At 37.7% G+C, this 26,849-nt stretch overlaps 1 protein-coding gene across 1 annotated transcript in view; it reads right to left on the reverse strand.

Annotated features, from left to right (window-relative positions):
- Nucleotides 1–1,678: 1,678 nt before the first annotated feature.
- The window catches only part of MOV10L1 (Mov10 like RNA helicase 1), a 30,042-nt gene continuing 4,871 nt past the window's right edge, over nt 1,679–26,849 (reverse strand). Inside the window, exons 5-27 of the mRNA XM_064732723.1 lie at nt 26,518–26,708; nt 24,339–24,479; nt 23,228–23,454; nt 22,901–23,096; nt 20,270–20,464; nt 18,801–18,915; nt 17,306–17,483; nt 16,609–16,679; nt 16,152–16,243; nt 15,346–15,404; nt 14,683–14,798; nt 13,562–13,592; nt 12,273–12,451; nt 11,624–11,770; nt 10,725–10,846; nt 9,819–9,918; nt 9,278–9,442; nt 7,685–7,858; nt 6,780–6,929; nt 4,437–4,544; nt 3,596–3,733; nt 2,747–2,838; nt 1,679–2,226 (exon numbers count right to left, since the gene is read on the reverse strand). Coding sequence (XP_064588793.1) covers nt 2,217–2,226; nt 2,747–2,838; nt 3,596–3,733; nt 4,437–4,544; nt 6,780–6,929; nt 7,685–7,858; nt 9,278–9,442; nt 9,819–9,918; nt 10,725–10,846; nt 11,624–11,770; nt 12,273–12,451; nt 13,562–13,592; nt 14,683–14,798; nt 15,346–15,404; nt 16,152–16,243; nt 16,609–16,679; nt 17,306–17,483; nt 18,801–18,915; nt 20,270–20,464; nt 22,901–23,096; nt 23,228–23,454; nt 24,339–24,479; nt 26,518–26,708 — 2,997 coding nt within the window. The 3' untranslated portion in view covers nt 1,679–2,216. The remainder of the gene's footprint in view (nt 2,227–2,746; nt 2,839–3,595; nt 3,734–4,436; nt 4,545–6,779; nt 6,930–7,684; nt 7,859–9,277; nt 9,443–9,818; nt 9,919–10,724; nt 10,847–11,623; nt 11,771–12,272; nt 12,452–13,561; nt 13,593–14,682; nt 14,799–15,345; nt 15,405–16,151; nt 16,244–16,608; nt 16,680–17,305; nt 17,484–18,800; nt 18,916–20,269; nt 20,465–22,900; nt 23,097–23,227; nt 23,455–24,338; nt 24,480–26,517; nt 26,709–26,849) is intronic.

Below are 26,849 nucleotides of genomic sequence, written 5' to 3' on the forward strand. Positions count from 1 at the left end.
AGACATGCCCAAGCACGTTAGGACCTGACATACAGGGAATGTCTCATGGACCTCTCTTCTGCATTATCACCTGTGTGGTTTTATGAAAGAACTGAGAAGCCACAAAGCACCACCCAGCTCCCTCAGCCACCAGCTAGAGCAGCACCTTTAGCACCCCTGTGCAGATTCAATACTACCACCTTTCCTTAAGAGTGCAGGTAAATTACAGTAGCTGCACATTGTGCATTGCAAGGGAAAGAAGCACAGCGCATACCAGGAATGGAAGTGACATGAAAGGACTGTAAACAAGACAAACAGAAGCTTCCCATCTTTTTCCCCTGCTTCCTTTGTTTCTCTGTAGCCTATACTCCTATCTAACACACTTCTGTTTGATTTCTGTTTAATTTTTTGACAAAAAGCCATCTTGCTGTGTGGGGGCCTGAATATATGTTGTATTGTAAGACCTTGTGGTTCTGAGTTGCTCCAAACGAGCTGCAGCTGCAGGGTCCTTAGTTGGGCAGCAGCTGTAGCTCGTGAAGGTAACTGAAATAAATAGGGGTGGGTTAAGAGCCCAGGAGGAGCCCCTGAGAAGACAGGAAGGACTGTGCTGCAGAGAATGAAGAAGAGCCCCAGCAGAGAGGCAAGAACAACACTGCAGCGAAGATTACAACAACTGGTGCCCCGTGTGAGGAAGAACACTACAACCAAACATTGAAAGAAGGTATGGAATCCCCCGGACAGCTGAGAGCTGGGACTTTGGAATATCAGCCAGAGAGCTGGGACTATAGAAGATAGGACAGCTGAGAGCTGTGGCAGCCTGAGAGCTGGGACTGTAGAATATAATATGGCCTTTGAATTAAGGAGCTGTAGCAGCAGAAAGCTGGAAGAATATGGCCTTTAAAGAAAAGAGCCTTGGAACATCGAAAGACAGCCGAGAGCTGTGGCAGCCTGAGAGCTGGGACTGTATAGGGATATGCATATATTCTATGTATGTATCTAGGACAGCTGAGAGCAGTGGCAGCCTGAGAGCTGGGCCTGTATGTGTATTGTAATTGTATAATTGTTAAAAGAAAAGGGGGGAAATGTGGGGTCCTGAATATATGTTGTATTGTAAGACCTGTGTGGGTCCCAGTTGCTCCAAACGAGCTGCAGCTGCAGGGTCCTTAGTTGGGCAGCAGCTGTAGCTCGTGAAGGTAACTGAAATAAATAGGGGTGGGTCAAGAGCCCAGGAGGAGCCCCTGAGAAGAAAGGAAGGAGTGTGTGGCAGAGAATGGAGAAGAGCCCCAGCAGCGAGGCAAGAACAACACGGCAGCGAAGATTACAACATTGCTGTACTGGCAATTTTTAAACACAGTGTCTAATTGTTGTGCTACTCCTGAAGTGGTGTCTGGCAAGACTTAATCACCAAGGAAAGGACAAGGAAGAGACAAAAATACTGTTTAATGGGAAAGCACAGTGCCAAATTAAGCCAAGAGCAGAAATACTGCTAATCTATGGTTTTGTTTTAATTTTCCCAAAATAAACACAATACTTTATTCTATAGCACATTTACAGGAGGGCAAAACAGTTTTAATTTTCTTTTTCTCTTTAACCCATCATTTAAGGCATTGCTCTGGCATGCACCACAGCAGATGGCTAAACTACAGTGGAAACCACCTGTGTAATCTCAGCTGTATATACAAAGGCCTTAAAATCTGGAAGTAAAACTGGAAGTAGGGTTTTGGCTTAAGGTACTCAGTATCAGTTGAGTGGAAATATTTAATGTATCATTTCAGTTCACATCAAACATATATTACTGTAATGCTCCCACAACAATGACACATATTTATGTTCTTGGGACAGTCCAGTTTTAGGTGGCACTACACAAGGCTGAGAAAACTGAGAAGCTGAAACAATTATGGAATATGGAAAAGCTGATGTAGGAGTCCTTCAATACTTTTCTCCTGAAGTCTGGAGGATTCAGGCATACTGTTCTTTGCAGAGGCCCATTAATACACATTTTAAACAGAAAAGCTAATAAGATGCCCCTACTACTTTACACTATTAATTTCGATTTTTTCACTTCTTAAAAGAAAAAAAAAATCTTGTTTGCAGAAACTTCTATCCATTTCAGAACATATACCTCTCCCTGAGGACAAAAAGTGCTTGATCTGCTCAGGACTAAATTTCTTATAAGTACTTTTAGTTTCAAAACAGATGAATACCAAACTCTTGAATGCATCTTGAATACCAAAAAACTAGTCACACCTGTCAATTAAAGAGAGTAACATAAAAATCTTGCTTACCTTTCCCATAAACAACAGTTTTGATTAAAAAAAATAGTATAATCTAGGGTGATTATATATAATCATTGAACCCTATAATACCCATTGAACACTGTATTCATTACATGTTATCAGAAGAAACATATTTAAAATGTCAAGCACATTGTTTTTAACTACAGTGAAATCACCTTAAATACTTCTGCTGTACCCCCCACCTTAATGATGATCAAATATGCCATTATCATTTGGGGGATACATAAGATACCAAAGTCAACAACAGCTCTTATTTAATAATTAATGGTCAAATTCTTTTATGGGGCGGGAGAAAACAGGGTTACATTACACCATTATGTTTACATAATGTTTACTTAGGAATGCAAAATCCAATCCTACTATGGTAACCCAGGCTGTTGTACTGATCAATCTTCCAAATGACACCAGCTCTAAAAATACTTTAAACTGATCAATATCTGGCAAGGTTAAACTGAAGACCAGACACTTACTTGTGCAGGTGTTCCAGCTCTGTGGGCAGGTCACAACCTATATAAACTCTGTTCATTAAACTGTATTCTAACAGTGCACAAAAACAGGGATCCTACAAGAGAAAATTAATATATAACTGTAATCATGGTGCTCTGAAAAGGAAATTTGCAAACAAATTAACACGGCACATGAATGTAAGAGACTTAATAGGATCTCTTCCAGAAACAGAACTCTACAAATGGTGCAAGTATGGTGCAAAATGCGAGGAAGGTACCTACAGCTGCTCTCACTTACATAGTTACATATCAGGTGTGGGGGAACTAAATTTTCATTCAGACCATTTCTGGAACACTGTTTTCCTTGTTGTTTGTGAAGTCAAACATAAAATGAGATATCAAGACAAGCTGAACTTATTCCTGTGGAAGGACCATGCAAGAGTCCAAAAGGAGTCCTCCTCCCTGGCACTTGTTGCATTAATTGGGAACAATCACTTCTGCCACCCTCCACTTAAAGTGATGCAACTACATTTTGTGAAGAACCTAACTGTGTGAGGTCATTCAGAACATGCTTAATGGACTTGCATGCTGCTGGAGAACTTGAGAGGAGGTCAGAGCCTCCAGGCTGGAGACAAAAAGGAGCTAGGAGTCCATATGCAGAGAGCATGATTTCCCTTGTGCTTGGAAATCTGCTGTGTGTGCCTGAACTGTCTGTTCATACAAAACACACGGAGATCAGATATTCCCAAATGCAGACTGAGGACAATATTCCTAACATGTTCTGATGCTTCCTCACATCAGATTAACCACAAAATCATACAACTGCTGGGGCAAATAACATATGCAATTCAAAGATATAAACCCAAAACTTACTTTCACAAGAATGTGAGGATTTCCCACGACAATCAGCAAAGCTTTTGCTCGAGTAATTGCAACGTTAAATCTCTTTGGGTTACAGAGAAAGCCCAGAGAGTGTTTCTCATCATCAATTACCATTTTCTGAGATCGCACCTAAAATTAAGGATAGTTTTAGAAAGAAAATGATGAGAATACAACATACCACAGTGTAACTTTAACATAGTATTTCCTTACTCCAAAAATCCACTCAGCTGAATGACAATTCACAATGTGTCTTTCAGTATGCCTTCTTCAGTAGCCTCATCAGTGTGCTTTGTCTTAGCATAGGAAAAACAGCCAAAGCAAGTAGTGTGTTAAAACTATTACTCATTTTTTTACCCATTTTTCATCCATACTTGAACCTATCTTTGAAAAAAGAAAATTTTCATTATCTAAATAATGAGTTCTTATAAATAAGAATGTAGTACATACCTAGAAATGCTTTAAGGGACTTCTAATAGTGAACTGAAAAGCTATGGTACGATGCTGATCATCATACCACTTGTGAAAGTAAGTACAGTACCACTGCCCTCAGGAAGGAAAAAAAAAAGTGAGAAAATCTTGGACTCTTCCTCCAAGCTGCAAGTATGAAGTACTACTACCATAATTTAAACAGAAAGCAACAGATTGTTAACAATCCATATTTTAAAGAGAAGAGTAACTAAACAAGCATGCACTTAATAAGCTCTGCTACCAAATACTGTGATGGACTGACAAAAATATAGCTTCTAAATTTTTTAAAGGCCTATATCAAAAATGAAACACAGAGAATTAGACACATAAAAATTCTCAATAGTACCACAGTAAATTTACGCACTGTTGATAAGATGATAACCATGTACTCCTGCCCTTGAAACTCTTCTACTGTGCCAACCTTTATGTCTTCCAAATCAATACTTCTGAGAAGAAATCTAATTTTTTCCACCTATCAAGAAAAAAAATGTGGTTGAGGAAATTTAGTGTAACATTTGAGAGTGGACTGCTTTAAAACCAAAACCATACCACATACACCAAGCTTTGCAATCATTCACTAATAAGATTTTCAAATAAAATAGTAACTTTTCCTACAAGAAAGTATCACAAGTAATACACGACTTAGGTAAAGGAGTACTCTCTACCATAAACTGAACAGAAAGCAAGAGATTTTTAGTAGTCCAGATTTTAAAGATAACTCCGATCCTTAAACCCTCTTTTTCCAGTGGGCATCATATCCAAAATGATGCATATGACAGATCCAAGGACAAGCAGCTTCCATTAGCCCTTGAAGAAGATGACTATGAAGATTACACCTTTGCTTGCCAGGAGCATCATGCAGAGTGAAAGGCAAAAGTGGGGTATGATCTTAAGTACCCACCAAAAGAGAAAGAGAACAAGGAGTCTCAGGCACTGGGATCCTGGTACATATGGGATTACTGCACTGCCATCTGCTAAAAGTTGTTCAGAGATTATAACTGAAGTGCTCCAAAAGATTTAAGAAGAAATCCTGCCTGACTAAAAATTGCAGTCAAAGACTACTTTCTAATCAGTGTTCCTGCAATACAAAGTGACTTTTTTAATGTGGACATTACTATCATATGCCTTGTATTATAGGCAGACGAAGGACAAAGTCGCATTAAATCATATGAAATCATTGTTTATGGAGTGTAAGAAATTCAGTCACATCAATGGTATGAATACTTATGAATATTTGAAAAAACAAATAACTGTAAACACAGGAAGGCGCATGCACCTGACCAGCTGGATCAATAAAAGCAAAGCTTTAATTTGCAAGTGAGATTTCTTCACAAGGGCTTGGTCTTTTTCATACACCACAGTGTTTTCCCCAAGCCACACGTGCAAGGTTATGAATACTGAGATGTGAAAACCAAGGAGAATTATGTGCACCGGCCAAAATTTCCTCTGGAAGTGAAAGACGATTAAGTATATTTTTAAAATGAAATTAAATAGCACATACTTAACACACCTGGATATAAATACTTTTAAAAATAAAACACAGCATTTGAAATTCATGCTTAACATTCTCTAGAGGTTTAAATAGCATTACAAACTTCAAGTCTGACTACAGGACAGCTAAGAAGTCACAATAATTGTTTCCTCTGGTCTCCTCAAGACCACAACAAGGTGTCATGCCATCTACTTCATAATAATTCCCTTTTGGTCCAGTCTTCAGTGCAGAGAGTGACAGAATCAGACTGCTGTTCCAGCTGTTGGATAATGGATTCTTAACTTGCACTCATTACTTCCAACAACTGAAAAATCTGCTTTTGTTTCCAAATTGGTCTCCTTAATTGCTTGATTTTTAAAACTGAAAACCCAGTAGAATGCCACTGTTGCTGTCATTATTTTAGACTTCAATGGCAGCATTGCAATGATTGATAATACACTGTGTATCAGGATACACCACACTGGAATTTTAGGATTCGCCCCCCTGCTTTAAGAAACACAGCCACCATATAAATACATGGGATGAAATACAGTGTGGGAACTCAGCACATCACTCCTGATGTCCAGAGTTGCCGAGAAAACCCTTTGGGGGCTCGGAAATCCTGGAATGTTGCCAGAAGTGCTTGGTGGTTGGATTTTGACCCTGCACGGGACGAGCCACCTCTATGAGGACAAGAGGTGTCCAATTCCTTCACCACTTGGGGATAAGTGGTGAAGGAATTGATTATTCACAGGGTGAAAATACAGGTTTTGGGATTTTGGTACAGGGGGGTTTTTAGGAGACAAGATGGAGGAATTAGGGCGTGCCTTGTCCTTCTTCTCTTCTTCTTGTTACCCATCTTTGGTGGTGATGCTGGCACTTTAAGATTGGTTCACATTAAATGTGCACTTGTTAATAAGGGTAAAAGGTATTGGAAGGTAAAGGTAAATATCTTATACGTAGTTTTTAGTATAAAAATGGACAACCACCCAGTGGGAGGTCAGTGTGCCCATGGCTGTCTTGCTGGGCAGACCTCTGTCAGGCTGGGAGACAACTTTGTAGATAAGAAATAATAAACAATATTGAAGACCGAAAAATCTGCAGAGGGCACTCGTCCTTTGGAGCGTGGTTGTCCCAAGGCCATTCTACACCCGACCGGGCAGAGACAACAAGCTGAGAATGAAGAATACAGCAACTCTGAGGCTCTGAAGACATCAGACCTGTTGAACATTGTACCTGTTTCCGGTACGGAGCAATCACTCCAATGTCTGTCACTGGCACTGCAGAGTATTCACTTCTGGCCAGCTGACAACAGTATGTCATTACTTGGACTGCCTCGGCTGGATTGAACCATGAAGGACTGCGACCTTCACGGGTTTCACTGCCCTGTGTTGGGGAAAGAAAATGAGATGATAGAGATCAGGTGCAGAAATGACTATGTACTTATTAACACATTATTCTTATACCTCCTGAATGCAAAAAAAGTGATGGGATATTATATATAATTTCTCTCCCTCTCTACACACCTTTTCTAGAGAACAAGTATCACCTCACATTTTATATATATTTTTATACATTTATAAATATAAGTGATATAACAAAAGTATTTTAAGTATGCTACAAAGGAGTTATATCTCAACTCAGAATAACATGTGAATAAGCTGACATCTTGCTTTTTTCAAGGTGGAAGAGTTCTAAACCAAGCCTCTCCAAGCAGCAGATATTACCACTTCTTACTAACTTCTTGGAAGATTCAAGAATTTTTTTCCCCCAAGGTACTACTTTTTCCCCTGCCAAGTTGAGCTCTAAAGATCCTTTAGTTTTAGAGGCTTGTATCCATCTGAATGTAGGAAACTCTCATCAAAAGCAATCTAGAGCAGCTGATGGTAACACCAGTCTGGTCATCTGCTATGAATTTAAACTTCCATGAAAACGTCTCCATTTCAAGAGGCAGCTGTTCAAGTTCCTAGCAAATATGTGACTTAAGTATTTGTTTTTAAAACCAGATGGTCAGGAAGTCACATTACCTGTGAAAGGCATATTAAGCTTTTTTCATATCCTTTCTAGAATTTATTGTAAAGAAATCAGCAAGCTGCTAGCAAGCCTATACATTTAGTTCACTGTATGAACATTTCACATACCCTTATTCCATGGAAAATTAATGGAAATCCCTTCCTGGGCAATTTCTCCCAATTCAAGAAAGAAGTCACTACTGAGGTATCTGCACAAACTTCTAGCTCCTTATGATAAAACAATTTAGATGGTAAGGCAAGCAATGCAGAATGAGACCTGTAGTTCTTTGTGAGTTTAGTGATCTGCAAAGACAAAATCCAAGATCTGTAACTGAAGCAGGTAATTTATTCATCAGACTTCTCAGAACACAGCTACTACCTTACCATCCACTAGCATTTAGCATTTCTAAGGCTGCCGAAGAACTGTATTCAAGGCAAAAACTGCAGTTGTGGTCTTCTGTAAGTAAGAAGTACACCAAAGCAGTTTTTTGAAGGACCATCTCCTTCCCTTCCAAAGGGGAAACAAAGAGAATTGAATGTACATGACAGACAAATGGGACATTCTCCAGTTTCTTGAAACATTTGATGTATAGACACATTCTCCTTTTTTTAAGAGTCAGATTATTTCCATGGGATTTCAATGGATTCAATGTCTTTTTCTGAGAAAGTCTTGACAGGCAAACAGGGAGCATTGGAACAGCTGACAGAAGCTGGCCTTAAAACATCTAAAAGTTATTTGTCTTTAAATGAAAAAATAATCTTAAGGAAGCATTCCAGAAAGTAATAACCAGCTCAAAGAAACCCAGTCCTGTAAAAGGGATAACATAGGATATTCCAGTCAAAACCTATCCTTAAAGCTCTCCCATTTCCTGATCTCTCACTATGCCAATTCTCCTTAAGCACTGTGTAAGGAACACAACAACCAGAGTTTGTGCTAACAGATTTTAGGAGGAACTGTGACAGGTTTTTCAGCAGGCTGAACCTGACCTAAAGCCTAGGTCCAAATACCCTCACTTTCACCCTCAAATGTGCCATCAGATTTCCTCCTTTCTCTACATCCATGGTCATTTAGTCATCTTTTGCTCTCAGTTTAGTCCTTTGAAGTATGTCACCATGAGGAAGCTGAACATCAGCCCTACGTTTGGGATTCAGACAGTAATTAAAGCAGCTCAAACATCTGGAATTGTTTAAATGCTATGCTACCTCTGCCACTTAACATAGATTTTAGGTACTTGCCCATACAGAAATCTGGGGAAGCTAACCTTCAAATGAAGACATGATACAGAAATAAGAACAATTTCTCTTCTTTCCTTTGTGAAACATGATGTTTGCAAAATTAATCTTCAAAGAAGATACTCTGTTTGTCTTTTTATGTTAAAAGCAGAAATTGTACTTTTTCATCTGTGGAAAATGAAGCAATGGCAAACCCGGACTATGAATGTGAAAGAGAATTTTTAGCTATTATTTACAACTGTGCTTTGTGCACCATATTTGACTTATGATACTTAAGAATAGAGGATCCCTTCAAAGAAAAGTTTTACCATGATGGAAGAGTCAGTATCTTTACTATTCAGACTACATATGCAAACTAATCAAGCTTTTCTAGAGTTCATGCTCAAGCTAGACTTATCATTAAGCATCAGGGAGCAAAATGGTGGCAAGAAACCACAAGTTCTCCTTTTTTGATTGAGCTGGAAAAGACTGATGGCAGGCTTAACTCACCAACAAAGGATTGTATGCTCCACAGGCCCCAAAAGCATCCTCATCTCTCAGATATAGCTCTCTTGATGACAGTCTTTCTAGCAAGGACATACTTAATCCAAAAGACTGTGCAAGTTTAGATTTTATTACTGGCCCTAACTGCTTCGGATCTCCAACGAGAATTATCTGTATATGAAATTTAAAAACATCCATTTTAGATCAAAACAATTGTTAATGAAACTTTATTTTATAATGACATACATGTTTCAGAATTCAAAGACCAATTCATATCAAGTATTCTGCTTTCCTTCAAACATTTGTTTGCAAAGAACAGAACACATCCTTTATTGTGGTATCTCCCACACAGACCCAGTCCTCCCAGCAGATTTGCTCTAGAGGTAAAGAAACTTGTTAAAGTGTTGAGAATTAATATTATGCATGAATAACCTCTATTAAAAAACTCATTACCAGAAAATGGCTGCTTGCACTCTACATAATCCACAAAATATGAAAATAACAAACAAGCTTTTTCCCTTTCAGTAAATGATGTTAAGAGAATTACCTGTCCATCAGCTTCTGAAATCAACCCAATAGGAATGAGACTCTCTGGTTCACTTGCTTGACCTGCCTCATCCAGAATCACATGAGTGAAATGTCCAAGCCTATAATTAAGTAATATTAAAATGAAACAGGGCTGTTTTCAGATTAGTTCATTCTGCCACCCTGTGGTTGACCTCAGCAATTGTGTTAACATCCTTGTCAAGTGTGCCAGGCAGCCTCAAAGACACAGAGCTAAGATGGGTATTTCCAGAAGGAAATACAGAAAAAACAATCCCCTAACTTTCATTTTTCTTCTTTGATTTCACTTACATACACTGATATACACAACCTTTAATTAAAGCATTGTAGCAGCGTTAAGACAGTTAGAAAAGCTCCCCTTATTCTCTGTTTTCCTAAGATATTGAATTAAAACAATGCACTTGGTACAGCAAAAACAATCCCTAAGCTTTGTTTCTGCCAAACAACTTGAGATAGGAAAGCTTTAGAACTGTCCTTTTCCGAAATTAAAATCCAAGTCAGACACAACCTTGGTTAAAAGAACTGGATATGACAGTTGTTTATAGTTATTAAAGGGGACTTGATAAAAACCAAATACATGGTAATTTTTAGTGTGGCAATCATTTTGAGCCAAAGTGATTGTCAAGAGCAATGTAATTCCCACAGGGGGCAGAGGAGACATTATTGTTTCAAAAATCTTAAACATTTCTCAAGATAATTCTTAAATTTACCATGAGGAAAGTTTCTGCTTAAAACATTACTAAAACCAAGTGCTTTGCTCTCTAACACAATACAGGTTCATGCAATAAACTATTAAAACAGCCCAAGTTACAGGTGAGTCAGTCTGTAAAAGCTCTGGGGTTTGTGTCATCCAGCCACTTCAGTGATACTGCTATCTATGGTACTGTACCGTGTATCTGTTTGATAAAACAATCCTGCACTGCTGCATGTTGTAATTACAATCCTGGACCACAATGCCTTCTGAATATCATCACCATCTTTGCAGTAAGGTTTCACCATGTCATCAATTTGCTGCAGAAAAAAAAGTAAAAAAAAACTTGTAAAAAAACTAAATAAAAAGGTAAAACAACTTGCCAGCCTAAAACAGAAATTTTAAATGTGAATAGAAAAACTCTCTGAAAACTATTTTAAAAGCTAAGCAAAACACATAGACTAACACCCATTCATACACCAAAATGAATGAATTAATTTTCCTAAGACAATAGTACATATGCAAGACATCTGTGCTTTATTGTAAGGATCAAAATGGAACTTTTGGCTATTTTATGTACTCCTATATATACACACACACACATATTTGTGCATATATACATACACACACATATGTGTATATATACAAATGTATATCTCTATATATACACATTTACATGTAAATACATATACATATGTATAAATATATATGTATATATATGAAATGAACCCACAAGGTGTGTGTCCTGCATAGAGATGACAATCCTACTTGCTTATTTTTTGTGCAAGCAGTCTTAACCTGGAGTGATAACAAAAAAACCCTAAATGAAATCAAAACTCCCCACCAATGCCTATTTGCTGTCTGTAGAGTAATGCACAGCACGAAAAAGGTGAAGATCTTATGCTCATACAATCAAATTAAGGATTATGATCAACTTTCCAGTTAATCTTCTGGAAAAGCTGAAGAAATGTAAAACTTTGGATGCTAAGCAAACCTAAGCAGCCTCATAGCCACTGAGAGTTAAAATACTAAGTCAGTATTTTAAGGTAAAAATATTTAAATGGAAACCTTAAGTGGCAGGCATCTCTAATATTTACCTCTGCTGACCTGAAGGCAGCATTAACTCGAACCATAGTTCCTGGTTTTAAGAGACTGCTTTGATGCAGTCTCAAGCAAATCAGATCTGTTGCAGCATTTGATGGTGCACACACCAAAATCCGACTGTCTGGCAGAGTAAAGTGTATCTACATTAAAGAAGATATTAAAAAAAAGGTTATTTAAGAAGCAGCAGTAGTGCAAACATTCCCATTTTATTTCACTGAATACAGAACCCAGGAGGAGTTCTGCACATGTGTGATTTCCATTCATTCTTTTGCAGCTCAGTAATGCTCCTGCCAACAGTCATGACTAAGTAGTCTCAAACTGAGTGTACCCAAACAGAACTAATTAATGATTATCACATTAATGTACATTGTGCTTCATGAATACATTATGCACTACTGGAATCACAAGGTAGATACTGCTCACTGAAGTTTTAAAGACAAAAAGGCTTGAAAATAAGCCATTAAGAATTCTGTTAAACCCATATGAAGATGGATTTTCCTCCTTTTATAGAGCTGTAGAAAATTATTTTAAAAGAGTATTTTGAAAATGCCTTTGGAAAAAAATATGCTGGCACTTACAGAAATACTATAAATGTTCCAACATGGAAAAGACTAGAGATGACTATTTGTTATTTACTACTACCTGTAAAATAGCTTCAATTACTGTTACTGTTTTTCCAGTTCCTGGTGGTCCAAAGAGAAGATAAGGTGTTGGGCGACATTCACCACTCAGTATCCTTTTCACTGCCAGCTTCTGTTGCACATTCAGCACAGGATTGAAAAATTCCCCATCTCTGTGTTTAAGTGCCGCAGTTTCACCAGCTGTAATCAAGACAAGCATATCTCAGAACCTCACATATATTTTTAATGTAAGTAGATTAAAACAATTCCAATTCACAATATGCTTCTGCACATATTTTGTTTTCCTTTTGTGGTAACAACCAATGAATTTCTCTAAAATTCCATTTTCATTGAATATCAAGTAGAAAATAAGCCATTCATATTTCTAAAGTGTACTGGCTCTTTATTGAAAAGCAGAAAAGGACCCTGATTACATAACCAAACAATCAATAAAAACTCTATTCAGTAATTTTAGAATCAAGTTCACTTTCTTGTCCTAGAACAGCAAAACTTGAGAAGCTTCCAGTAACTGGCACTTTGGGAATGGTACCAGTATTACATGATCAGCCCTCTGCTACAACTGCTGGAATTCTTTTTCTTAATCCTGTCTGAATTAGTTTAACTTTAGCTTTCTGCAGTAGAATCTTATTAACCTTTGGACAGAGGTGCATTGTAGGTAATTTCTCAGAAATTCTTAAAAATACTTTTGATCAAAAATGGCATGATCACTCTCCTCTCAGGCATTTCATTAAAATGATATTTAAAGTCATACTTTCAAAAAAAAAAAAAAAGCATAGGAATAATCTGGGATACTTGAAAAAGTTTTAGCATCTTTAGCAAAACTTTCCCAAAGATGAGAAACAGCATCCCAATAACAAATTGAAAACTCTGAATATGATCAAAAAGTCATGAGTAAATGACTGGGAAACAACTATTTATTTATTACAAAATATCAGATGCTTGCTCCCCCTTCCCCCAAACAAAGTGTTCAAAGCCAGCCTGGATGAGCTCTGGGCAACCCAGTCCAGTGGGAGGTGTTCTTGACCGTGGTAGAGAGGTTGGAACTCGATGATCTTTAAGGTTCTTTCCAACTCAAATCATTCTAGATTCTGTGAATTAGAGATGTGTAAGTCATGCACCAAAAGCCTCCATAGAAACTTCCTGCTAGTATTTCTAGAATTTGTCTTTAAAGGCAGAGCCTGATTTACTGATGTGATACTTATTATTTAAGCACAGAAAATATACCAAGTTGGCTTTTTTGCAGAGTTACTCTCATCACCTCTGTCATGTTCACCTCCCTTGATGTCATACCTTTTGTCTGTTTGTTCTGCTTCTTTCTGACCTGCAAAGAGAAAGTGAAGATAAATGCATTTATAACCTTATGAAGACAGGCAACTATCTTCCCAGATACTTTTGAAGTTGCTAAGCTTTAATTTTTTTCCCATTAAATAGAATACCTACTGTTAAGACAGAAAGGTAAGAATAGTAGGAGAAGGTGCCAGGAATTTCCATGTTAAGTTTAAGATTTCTAATACTTTGGCTCTGTTAACATTAGACATTTATTTCATAAATACTCTGCAGCCTCAGATGAGGATTCTGAAGCCACAATTACATAACTTGTTTGCTTCCACACCAGCAGTCAAATTCCAGACCACTTTGAAAGATACATGCATCTTCCTTGGTGGACATGTCCCTTTAGATGGCAGCACAGGAGAAAACTGCTTGTACGGAATGTGGTGTTGGCAAGGTTCTGGACATCATCTTAAAAATACTGGTTCCAAATCAGATTGATTGATTACTCCTTGTTGTAAAGCACAAACTCCAGGTGAAATAATTAGGGAATTAGGAAAAAATCTTGAGTGTAAAGGTGGTGAAGTACAGGTTATGCAGACACTGAGAAAATTCTAGACAAAAAAAAAAAAAAAAAGAAATGCTGCCACACGCCCCCAAGCTGACTTGATTTAGTGCTGGTGACAGTCTTGCTTCAAAAAGGAAAGAGAATTAGGCAGCCTCCAAAAGTCCTTTCTACATTTTACTAATATATTATAAGTGGTAGCTAAGCCTGGGTAAATCTACTCAGAAAAGGATGATTTTTCTTCTATTACAAAATTATTTCCTGCCACATTGACTGGACTTACAGTATCAACTCAACAGTAGCTATGAGAACTAGTCTAAGGCAAATCTGACAATTTCCACCACAATCACACACTTTTTTTAATATGCACTTTCCATTTTGTAAGCTTTATAGTATCAGCTGTCATAAAATCTCCCATCTCCAGGCAGCAAACAAAAACTTGTCATTAGAATGCAGCAGAATACAACTTTGATTCTTTGATACTCCATTATGCAATTCCCTTCAGTCGCTGTACAGTAAGTATCTGGTACCCATCTGAATGAAGGAACATTTTAAGGAACATTTACAGAATAGTTACCTTACTTTCCTGCTGTGAAGGTTGTTTAAGGCCATCATCAGCAGCACAATACTCTGTAGCATTCTGGGTCTTGATAGCTTGTGGTGATTGTAACATAAGCCTTTCTGGAAATAACACTAAATTAAGCAGAGAAAAAGAAAGTAGAGAAATTTCAAACAAACACTTTGCATATTTCACTGATTAATTTTACTGTTGATACATCAGCTTAGTCTGAGCTGCCAAAATTGGTTTATAAGAACTAAGGTAGTAATAAGTGAAGTTCACATGCATTGTTCAACTCAACCATGGAACAGGAAATCAGTGTTTTTTAATAAATTCTGAGGTAATACAAAGCACAGCCATTTCAGAGGCTATTATTATAGCAGTATGCATGATTCCTACATTTCTTGTTGGCTCTAACAGTTCACAAAGTTTGCTTCCTATCCTCCTGCCTGTGATGGCCAACAGATGAAATAATTTTGACAAAACCTTCTACATATTCAGTATTGTTTTTTCTTCTTAAAAAACAAACCAAAACAAAAAGCCCCTAAGGCATGGAAAACTCCTGTAAGAACAAATTACAATGCATTCTTCCCAGTATGGCCTGATGTGAAAGCAATGGAATCCACAGGACTCTGCACAAAGAAACTCCTCTAGACAGCTTAACAATCAAATGAAATGTACCTTTTTCACCCAGGTACACAGCTTGCTGAATGGCCAACTGGCATCGCCTGCTAGGAATGCTGGAACCAGAATACAGATTTGTAATTAAAGTAAAAGCTTACATTTCCATATACTGTGAGAGCACACTCCTAGGAGTTACCTGGTACTTTTTACTGTGCATAAAAATAAAGGTTTTATATAAAAATGTGTGTTTTTTAAAAAAAGAATCTACTGAGAAATATGTTGCAGAGGTATAAACAGCTTAGCTATGAAAAATATTGACACACAGTCTCTGGCTTTTCCGTGATACAAAGATAGCCTGGTGTTCAACACTTTCAAGGAAGTTCTTTGCAAGGCTGAATTTACAGAGAAGATTTATTATATAACTCCAAACAGATAACAACATCCCATTAATTAAACAAAAGTATAAAAGAATGGGAGATTATTACCAGCTACTTTTACTTCCTGCATAGTCTTGCAGCCATATTAGTACATTAAAAAACCAAAAACAAAACCAAACCACCCAAAACCTAAGAAAAATACCCCCAAACACCCCACCTCATTCCTCCCCATTTTGCTATCTGGCATTAGTGTGGCTGTCTAGAAATGATTAAGATAACAACTCTTTGGACACTTTTACAGTTAAAGTCTTTTAACCATGAATATGGTGGCAAAGGTGGGTTGAGGAAAAGAAGTGAAAAACTTGGCAAGATCTTAACTATGTCTTTCTCTGTGTCCACCAAAATAAACAGCTGATGGTCATATTTTAAAAGTCATTCTACTAGAGGAATCATTAAACACAGCTTTCTGGAAGCTTATAAAAACACCTGCAATGAACAAATTCCACATCCATGGGCTCCAAGCTGTAAGCACGTTCAAAGTCAGCATTAACCTTAAGAGTAACATCATCTTCACATATCTGTTACAAAGATAAAAAAAGTCAGGATACTGATGAAGATTTAGTACTTTAAACATAAAAAAGCACCTCTGAAAGCACTTAACCCCCCAACAACTCCAAAATGTAAATCTAGATTTACCTACTAACAACACATTACATATCTAGATTATGTTAAAAGTGCTTTCAGAGCAGGCAAAGATTATAACCTCAAAAGAATACGGAAGCCAGAGTTATCAAAAATACAAAATCACCGTTCCAAATATAGATAGAATAAACCTATCTTCTCAGAAGTCAGGTTAAAATAGTCTCTAACTCCAGGAATTGCAAGCTTCCCCTATAAAACCTGTGGACCATGTTATTTTCAAGAGGAGAAACACTTTGCTTACCTCAGAGACATAGGCAATGTACTCTATTATATGATCTGAGTAGACCTGACTTTTCAGTATCACCTTATCACCTAATTGAAAACAAAGTTAAAAGGCAAAATACTGTTACAAGGAATAGCAACATTTTCACTGCAGCATGTAATTTCTCCTTCCCTCCTGCATGTTTAATCTAGGAATTTGGAAGAGGCTAACTTCAGCACAGTTGCTGCATCCATCAGTACTGTTTTGAAATGCCATATGTAGTTGTATATTATAAAAGGTATCTAGTACTGATGCCATCAGACAGCACCTCTTGAAAACACTATCTTGTATATTACTTGAAATTCTAAATTTAATTTTAGCTGCTTTCCCAGTCTTTTTGCTACACTTATTGCTTTTTAAGCTATTACTACATTGCACAGTTTATTTTTGCTGAAAGCCTCACTGATTATTGTAAAAGAAAAATCCTAAAGTGCTGAAACATCTGTAAGAACAGACACATGCAATGCTGCTTCAGATAGCAGCCACTGCAAGACTGAGACACTAACATAGTGTCCTTGAGTCCCCTGTCCCTAGTCCCCGGTCAAGAGGCCTAAATGAATAACTTTGTGCTCAAACATCTGAAAGACTCCTTTAAACAAATGAATAAACAATACAGTTTGCACTGTGAAAACATAGATCAACATGCCATTTGACTTTATCTCACATTCATTTCTACCTGGAATCAGGCGAGGTCTGCCCTCTTCTACTCCTGGCACTTCCAGCACCAACAAGTTCCCATTCCTTTTTAAAGTAACCCCACTCATGTAGTAATCTTTTAAATCCATTTCTGCTTTGATCTCTTCAAGCCATAAAAGAGTAGAAAAGTTTGCTTTATAATTATCTAGATTAAGACGCTGAAAAAAAAAACCCAGAAGACATTATTGTTGTACACTAAGATATAGAATCCACTATAGCTAACATTAAACAAAACACTTCTTGAGACAGACTGCAAAGCAACTGGGTTGCCAAATAAGATACCTAAATACATGCACCCATACACTACATAATATTTTAAACCTCCTTAATAGCCAAAATGAGATTGGTATAGTCCTTGACCTCAAATACAATAGCCCCTCAGCTAAAGAGTTAACCAATCTCTCCCTAGTACAGCAGCAGTTTCACCATCTGGATTCAGGGGCAGTCTACAGACTGAGTTCTAGGCTCAGTTTATGCCCAGAGAGCAAAAATCTAAATAGATGGACAGAGACAGCTGAAAAGAGAGAGTCATGTCAGTCTTGGCCCTGGCTGATGATCATGTAACTTACGGCGAGCTCAAAGAGCCTGAATTTTCTCCCTCAGAGCTTAACGAATCTCACTGCAGAGGTATTCTCCAACAGCACCAACTTCTATCTAAACTTAGGGTGTGGTTAAAAAAAGTAACCATTAATGGCAGACCTTCACTGTAAAATTATTATAAACACTACAAAGCTTTATCTTCCTTTTTGAGAGAGGATGTCTAACCTACTACACTTAATGCTGTGATCCCAAGTTTAATGTGAGATGTTTAGTCAGCAGACAATATAGCCTCTTACTTTTTAAAAAGGTGCCAGCTCCAGTTTATAAGTACTTAAAATTTATAAAAACAAGTGAGTTGCAGCCATATTCTACCAGAAATCAGAGCAAAGTTTTGGAGAAGGAATCATTGTAGTATTCTTGTTAAGACTTTATAGCTTTTTGGGGGGTGTTTTATATGTATTCTGAAACTACTATACTTGTGGGAAGAATTTAACAAGATTTAGTGAATTACATCTGAAGATGTTTACAAAAAAAAATTTTAACAACCAGAAAAGAATCCTCTGTTATTGCAGTAATTCAAGAGATTGCGATTTTCTATGAAATAACAACTTTCCTGACATCTCAGAAAACCCCTTCCAGTGATGCCTAAAAAGTGAGAATACAGAGAAATCTTCGTTCAGCTTCTGTGATATCCGCTCCCAACAAGCTTCAATTCTCTTTTCAGATTTTCCCATTTACGCTTTTGTAAGCTTGAATTCTGTAACATACTGAAACCCATGGAAGTTCTGGGATCCAAACTGAAGTTTAAGTCCACCTGACAAGTGTTATGTCATCTTCTCTTACACTAAGGTCTATGCATTCTTCCTAAGTTAAAGGTGCTTGAACAAAAACCCCGTATCAAAAATATTTTTTAAATAAAACCTACACTTACATACCTCTGCTAGGAGGGGCTGAAAGGTCAGTATGTCTAATTGCTGTTCCACACATTTTCTTAACTCATCTGGTATGGTAAAATGCGGGAGAAAGTTTGAACACCACCTTCTCTTATTTCTAAAATGAAAATGTACAACATAACATTTAGCTTGCTCAAGTAATGTACGTAAAAAACACCTGATTAACATGCCACATCACCATGACTATAAACCCAAAACACACACACATAACAGACTAGTGACTCCTTCAAAGGGACAACTGAGAAGTTTGTTATACTGGGAAGAAAGGTAAGAGATCTTATGAAGATGCTCCTTGACACTGTAGGGAATAAAATGCACGTGGCCAAAGCTCAATTGAAGGTGAAGCTGTCCAGTACTGTGGGAGACAACAAAAATGTTTTAAAAATATGCCAACAGCAAAAAGTACTATTGGCCTATTACAGGATGAGGATGGTCACCTCACACACAAGGACACAGACAAAGCTGAGATGTTTAACGCTTTCTTTGTCTCTGTCCTCAACATCAGTGAGGGGCTAAGGGAGTGCCAGTGCCCTTAGCTGGAGAGTCATGACTGAGAATGATAAACTCCAAGTTGAACCTGAACTTCTGCAGGATTTGCTGCTCCTGCTGGATTGCTGTAAGTCTATGGGACCTGATGGTATTCATCTGAATACTCAAAGGCCTGGTTGATGTCATCACAAGACAGTAAAGCTTTTGATACTGTGTTGCAGAGGATCCTTCAGGACAAAATATCCAGCCCACAGCTGGATAAACACATAATGTGACGGTGAACAATTGGCTCACAGGTTGGGCACAAAGGGTTACAGGGAAGGGGGTGACATCTGACTGGTGACCCGTCCCTAGTGGGGTTTCACTGGGCTCCATCTTAGGGCTGATTTTCTTCAACATCCTCTCAGATGACTTGGAAGCCACATTTGAAGGTATGCTGAGTAAGTCTGCCAATGATACGAAATAGGGAGGAGCTGAAAACTCCCTCAATGCAGAGCGGTGCTGAAGAGAGACCTACACCAATAAGAAAGATGGACAACCACCAACAAAAGTTTTGAATGAAAGATGGGAGACATTAGTCAGATGTAGACATTAAAGTTGTGTAATGAATTAAGAAGCTTATGATCTCAAAAAACTATTCCCAGTTTCCCATTTTTTTCCACAATAACACAATTGTTACTAAGTAGATAACTAAAGAAACAGTGTTTTATCTTATTACCACACTACACATTAGAAATTCTGTTTGAAAAACCTACAAAGAAATCAAGCAGTTAATTACTAAACAACCTCTTCTATCAGAAATGTCCACAACCATCTTGTTTACAACATATACATGCATATGTAAAACCATGTAGAGATTCTCCCAGTTTCACATTTTCTTTCTCAGCATTACAGAACAGATATAACAATACCAAACAGAGCAGTGTTAGGTAAGTATTATTTTATACTCAAAGTGACAGTACCTTTTTTGTTTAGGGGCAGCCACTGTTGTCTTCCTTAGCTGAGAATCTGGAATACTTTTAGGCTTTCCTGGAGAATAAGGTTGTACAGGTGCTAGAAGTAATTCTTCTTCATTTGTTACAGTGGCTTCAATATAGCGGCCAACAGTAAAATCAGAAAAGCCAAGCAGCAGGAGCTCTTTACTGTATCCATGAATCCTTCAAGTAAACAGAAGTTATCTTCTTAAAACCAACATGGTCACACTTTATTTTCCCCAGCCATGAGATACATTCTCATTTCAGTTACATATGAGAATTGCTAATTTAGGGCAATTCCTCAATGGTCCCCACCTCAAGTTCAATCCAGGTATCCCAAAAAATTAAAAAAACCCACCCACCCCACTCAGCCAAAAAATACCAACTCAAAATCCCAGCAAAAATCTCAACCCCACAATTTCATCAAAATCTTGGGTAAAATGCAAAATCCCTCCACTCAACCTACTAGGGCATAGAATTAATATTTCTGTTACAAGGAACATCTTGGAATTACTGCTACTGCAAAAGAAGAGCCAAACAGGTCCAACAGAGGAAGCTGAAGCAAATCCCTTCACTGTCTGCAGTAACTGCTCTGCAGCACCTTGTGAAAGGCTACTCAGAACTGAACCCTAACTTAAACACATGAATGGAGAAAGCAGGAAAAATCCTCTAATTCTGGAAAACATACTTTATATGTGCAAGTGTTGCTTGGGCAGTGACACATGGGATAAAACAGGAGGTTTGTTCAGACTGGTTTCTACAAAACCTAAGCACTTGTACAGTGCAATTCCCTAACTACATGGTCCAACACTGCTACCAAGTGCCACAAACAAATGCATCCCTGAAGAATTCCAGCTTACCTTCTCCTTGGCAGGAAAACCACTTTTGCCAACTAAGACTACCTGCTCAGGTTAAAACTATATCCTCGTTTTCTCTGATATAAAAACTCAAAACAGACACCAAACTGTCCAAATTTATGGTCTACAATTGCAGTCTCTATGGCCTCTTAAGTGGCCAGCAAACCCTTGTTAACTTCATGCTGCAGCCTCCCATGAAGCTTTGTGTGGCTTACTCTGTATTCTTAGAAGACTCTAAGACTTTGTGTCTTTTATGGATTTACAGTGAAATATAAATCATTCTTTCTACATCTCTATCCCCATGAAGGCAAGCCATGCCTGCAGCTCTATTCTTCAAACTAGAGCTAAATCATCCTCCTAAGAAATTTTTTACCCTTTACTTCACTATTTAAAAATGAGAAGTAGTGTGAATATTATTGCAGCATTACTTCAATGAATGAAACCTTGTTTTCCTCTGTCCAATTATTCCTTTACCATCCTAGGAATCAATGGCTGTGGAACACAAAGTCTGTGGAGCTACAGTTGGAAGTGAGGGAAAGTTACAGAAATGTAATACTCCTACTTGAATGCAGGAGCTCCCACAAAGCCACTTTTATTCTTAACTGAATGAAGAAAGTATTTTGTACAGCTGAGTATTTTTTGTTTTTCAGGGGTTTTCTAAGATTTGCAAACCACTTCCTCTGTGAATTACACCTTCAGTGAAGAAAGCTTTTTCTTTTCTATTTCAGCATACATAACTTACATTTCCCATCACAGAACAGGAAAACTTGAGATCAGGGCATGTAGCAATATGAGATACTAAAGACTAGAAGAAATGCATCAGACATAACAGAGGAAATTTGCATTAGCTCTAGTGCTCATGGAGCAATGGATTTACTACTAAGAATATATCCATCTGCAGATATTATCCTCACCTCACTGTGTCATTTTAGAGATGTAACCTACTCCCACTCATATTGTTTCATTAGCTACTACAATTTTATTTCAATAAAAATTCAGAATCAAGCAGTGAAATGGTAACTACTTTCAAGGTCACAGATTTCCAGATGATTTGCTAACATGTATTGGCTTACTTTACACTACACCATGTTTTGACTGTGGTAGAGTTAATTTTCTTCACAGTAGCTAGTATGGGGCTCTGCTTGGATCTGTGCTGAAGAGTGCTGATAGCATAGGGATGTTTCTACAGTGTTGAAAAAGGCTTGCAAAGAGTCAAGGCCTTTTCCCCTTCTCATATTGTCCCACCAGTGAGGAGTCCAGGGGTGCACAAGGAGTTGGAAGGGGACACAGGCAGGACAGCTGACACCAACTGCTCCAAGGGATATTGCACATCATAGGGCATCATGCTCAGTACATAAAGCTGGGGGAAGGAAGAAGGGAGGACATTCTGAGTGACAGCATTTGTCTTCCCAAGTCACCATCATGTGTGATGGAGCCCTGCTGTGCTGGGGATGGCTGAACACCGGTCTGCCCATGGAAGTCAATGTACTCCTTGTTTTATTTTGCTTCTGATAGTGGCTTTTGCTTTACCTTATCAATTCTCTTTATATCAACCTACGAGTTTTCTCACTTTTACTCGTCCCATCGTCCCTGTTGTCCCACAGGAAGGAGTGAGCGAGCAGCTGAATGGGGATCAGCTGCCAGCTGGGGTTAAAGCACAACATGCCAAGAAGAGAACTGTGCTCAGAAACAGAACTGTTAAGTTTATTTTCACTACTTCTTGGCATTGTATTGGTTAGAAATAATGGAAAGAAATACTTACACAGCTGTGCATATAATCACTATGGATATTTTTTCACCTGGTGCTATCACAATTTCTGGAGTAATATTGCTGTGCTTAGTTGGTTGCTCCACATGGTCTTTATGCTCACTTTCTCCATTTTGCATATTTTCATCTTTCACCAAGGAATTGTTTTCCTTTGTCCTTGATAAATTTGTATCTTGAAAATTAATTCCTTCTGGAGTAAATGTATAACAATAAACTTTGTTATCACAGTTTCTATTGCTAACATAGGCAAATCTTCTCAAACAAACCTACTGGTCTCCTGAGGAGCTAACATTCAGCACTCAAACACTCATTTCACTGTACCTGGAATGACTCCATTCTTCATAATGGATGTATGCTTCAATGACTCACATGCTGTTCCTTCACTGTTGTTAAATGAATTAATTGCAGCTTTTGAGAGGTTTTCTTGATTTATTGGAAAAGATGGACTGTTTTCACAGTTTTGAGGAATCTCAATACTGAATTGCTTGTCTTTCACCCATCCAGCTAGTCTGCAGCTGATTAAGGACTGTGGTAGGCTCCCTTTATTCCTAGAAGTAGTTATTTGATTAGTTACATAATTAAGTGCAGGGTGAATGTTCTTGAGAAGTTTATTTCTACCTGAAGTCAAGTACAATTGTCTGCAGCAGGTTAGTTCCCCTTATTTCATAACTGCTATCAGAAAGAAATTGCACTGCTGCTTCCAGCTAATGAGGACAAGAACCTCTGCTTTATGTTAATATTTCTAGGTCGCATCAACCACCACATAAAGCATATACAAAAACCATGTGTAATATAAACAATGGGAGCTTAAAGTTCATCACTGGGTAACCAACTCTTAGGAAAGAACACAGAATAACAAGGAATGGATATGCAGGTTTGTCTTCATTTAAGCCTTGAGGCCCAGATGTGAAAAAAACCCCACACACAAACAACTCCAACCAACCAACCCCCCAAAAACCCCCACCACCAAAACAAAACCCTCCCACAAGGATGCACCAAATAGTTCTTCAGCATCCAAGTTCACAAAAAAAGAAAAAAAACAGAAAAAAAAATCTGTTCTGCTTTTAATACAGAAATGTGCAACAGTCCTCTTGTTCTAAGATTTTGAAGATGGCAGAGTATCTGCAGCTTAAGTTAAACACACAAGTAAAAGCTTTTGCTTCAATCAGTGCTCTAGGAAGGATTTTACTAGGATTGAAAAGAGATACAGAAGTGGAGAGTCTCAAAACACTGTCCGCAAGATAAATGCTCAATATCAAAAAGGCTATCCTACAGACATTAAATTCAGTGTAAATTTAATTCCATAGTATCTGGAGGTTACTTAAATAACACAAACCACAAGGCTCAACTAGAAGAGACTTCTGAATGTAAAACAGGTTAACAGATAGAGTGAGAGAAATAAAGAAATCTTCAAACAATCAGAAAGGCTTACTCTATCCAGACCATCATTCTTTTAGATTCCCCCAGCTTCAGAGTTCCAAAGTCAGTCATTCTTGATACTTTCAACTCTCCTTTGTCTCTCATTATATCTTCATAAGGTTCATCCACATTACCTTCATTAGAGTGAGACTGTCTGCAAAAATAATTTTAAGTAGCAGTTTTTAAACACTAATAGCCTCAGGAAATATCTTTGACTCAGCACAAGTTTAGGAAACTATATGAAGGCACAGTTACAATATTTCAAAACAAGCAGGTGAGATAGTTCATTTTTTTTCTCAGCCATTTATACTTCCAAGAAAATTAGATTAAGTAATTTAAGCAGCAACAAGTCTTTTGTCAGCAGCACAGTAAACCAGCATAAAACTTTGGATGCAAGACTAAAATGATTGGAGGAGTTAACAAATCCCTGCTAAAGAACTAAATCAAATGGTGAGTGAAGGAATTTCATTTTCATGGCTCTCTTTGGGAGCTGAACAAAGACACAACAAAGAGCAGCTCCTTAGCAAAAGTCATGATTAGCACTGCAGCTAAGAGCTAAAATGACTAGACTGGAAGTGTTTCACCCTATGCACTTGTGTCTTCTGCTTACTGTTCCTATCTGAAATCAACAAGCTGAGGACAAAACTAACAAACAGTTGAAAACCAAAGATTACCCTTGAAAACTTTTATTACACACAACTAATGAAAAAGGCCTATGAAACCAGGCATGTGCTCTTTCCTGTCTGAAACACTGAGCACAGGTCTAAACTCTTGGTGTCTTTTACCTGCAAAACAAATTTCCACATAGTTCCTATTCTGTAATTAAGAAACTATTAATTTAGATAAAGTGGCATGGAAATAACTTAGAAATATTTTAATAATCTCACTAATATGTACATACCCTCATTAATCCTGAGTTATCTGACATACTGAAGCAGAAAATGAGTGCAGCTGCTTTTCATTAGCTGCATCAATTTACTAGCCAAGCCCACTAGATGTCTCCCCCTGCAGCCTAAGCTGCAGTTTTTGAGATGGTAGATGTACACTAAACCTGAGAAATCAACCCTAAGGTGTAATTTTGTAACTTGGCTTCGGTAATAATTTTCTATACAAAATCCATCATTAAAAATAGGTGCAACTGACAAAAACAAATTGTGAACAATTTGTACTGTTTTGCAAAATCATGTAAACACTTCAAGTTTCATTTAGGTGCAACTTACTATATTTGTTATCTCTAGAGAAAACAAAACAGCTTATATCATTCTTTGTAGATCCTTTGAAGACATACATATGGCCATATGGCCTTGGCTAAATTTCTTAGACATCTCCCAAAGATGATGTCTGAAAGATATCAGATGTCTTTTTGCTCTCCTTGGACTTTCCAACTGACAATTAATTTTTGGCCAGCAGAGTTAGACTATGTAATCCTGCCAAGACCTCAGCATGGAAAGTGACTTTACAGTTAAAATATCAATTTATTCAGGGGGTAACTTTGTGTTTCACAGTACAGACACTTAAACTCCAAAGTCAAATTCCAGATCTTTGCTGAGGTCCGTTATTGACCTGTTGCCATTTTATTTTTGTGTAGTTATTTTCCCTAAGTTTTGCTTCTTCTCCATACTGAGGATCACCTACTTTTTTCAACCTCTTCTGCAGTGTATCCAAATCCTCCTCATACCACATTTAACATCTAAGGGCCCTGCAGAACCTCTCAGATCAATACTTGCAGGTTGAATTAATCCATTATTTAGACCATGAAACTTTTCCTTTTAGGACAGATATCTGAACAATCACTGTAACTTGAGACAAATAGATTAAAGAAACATGTATTTTAGATGAATTTTGCTGTGATTTGTTTTCAAACAGTGAAGTCCCTACTAGAGGAGCACAATGAACTTGGCATTTTACTAACATACATAAAAAACTCCTTCCCTGCCTAGCAATATCCCTGAGAGCAGCTGCTACTTGTTTTGCTTCTCTAGTAGCACTCATGTTCCCACCTTCTGGAAGGAGATAAAAACCCAAACAAGGGCCAAACCATCTCATGCTCTGATTTTACCAATGGTCTATTATGCCTTCTAGTCACCTAGGGAAATAGTCACAGTATTTCTTGCTGAACAGATGCAATAAAATGTCAAGTGCATAACTACACCACGTCTCTAACTGCTATAAAGAGAACAAAGTAATGTTACCCATCCTGGCTGACTGGCACCAAGCAGAGAGCTCTCCAAATGTAACAGGACTGGCTGCTCTCCACCACAATCGTGTTCACTAGATCATGTCTCCGAGGTAGGTAGCCGTCAGGAAGTCTCAGTGAATCCAAAGTGAAAAATATACTGTCATCTATTGTCCCAGCTCTTCCACAGATGCTGGAAATGCGAACCTGTAATAGTTTGTATTCACTGTTACTTGACATTATCTGTTCAATACACATGATATTATCACATGATATTAATACACTTGATATTATCTGTTTAACACACATACTATTTTTCACCTGAAGCAGCCCTTCTAGCATCAACAA

Source organism: Zonotrichia leucophrys, chromosome 1A (assembly GCF_028769735.1).
Source record: "Zonotrichia leucophrys gambelii isolate GWCS_2022_RI chromosome 1A, RI_Zleu_2.0, whole genome shotgun sequence".
Classification (NCBI taxonomy): domain Eukaryota; kingdom Metazoa; phylum Chordata; class Aves; order Passeriformes; family Passerellidae; genus Zonotrichia; species Zonotrichia leucophrys.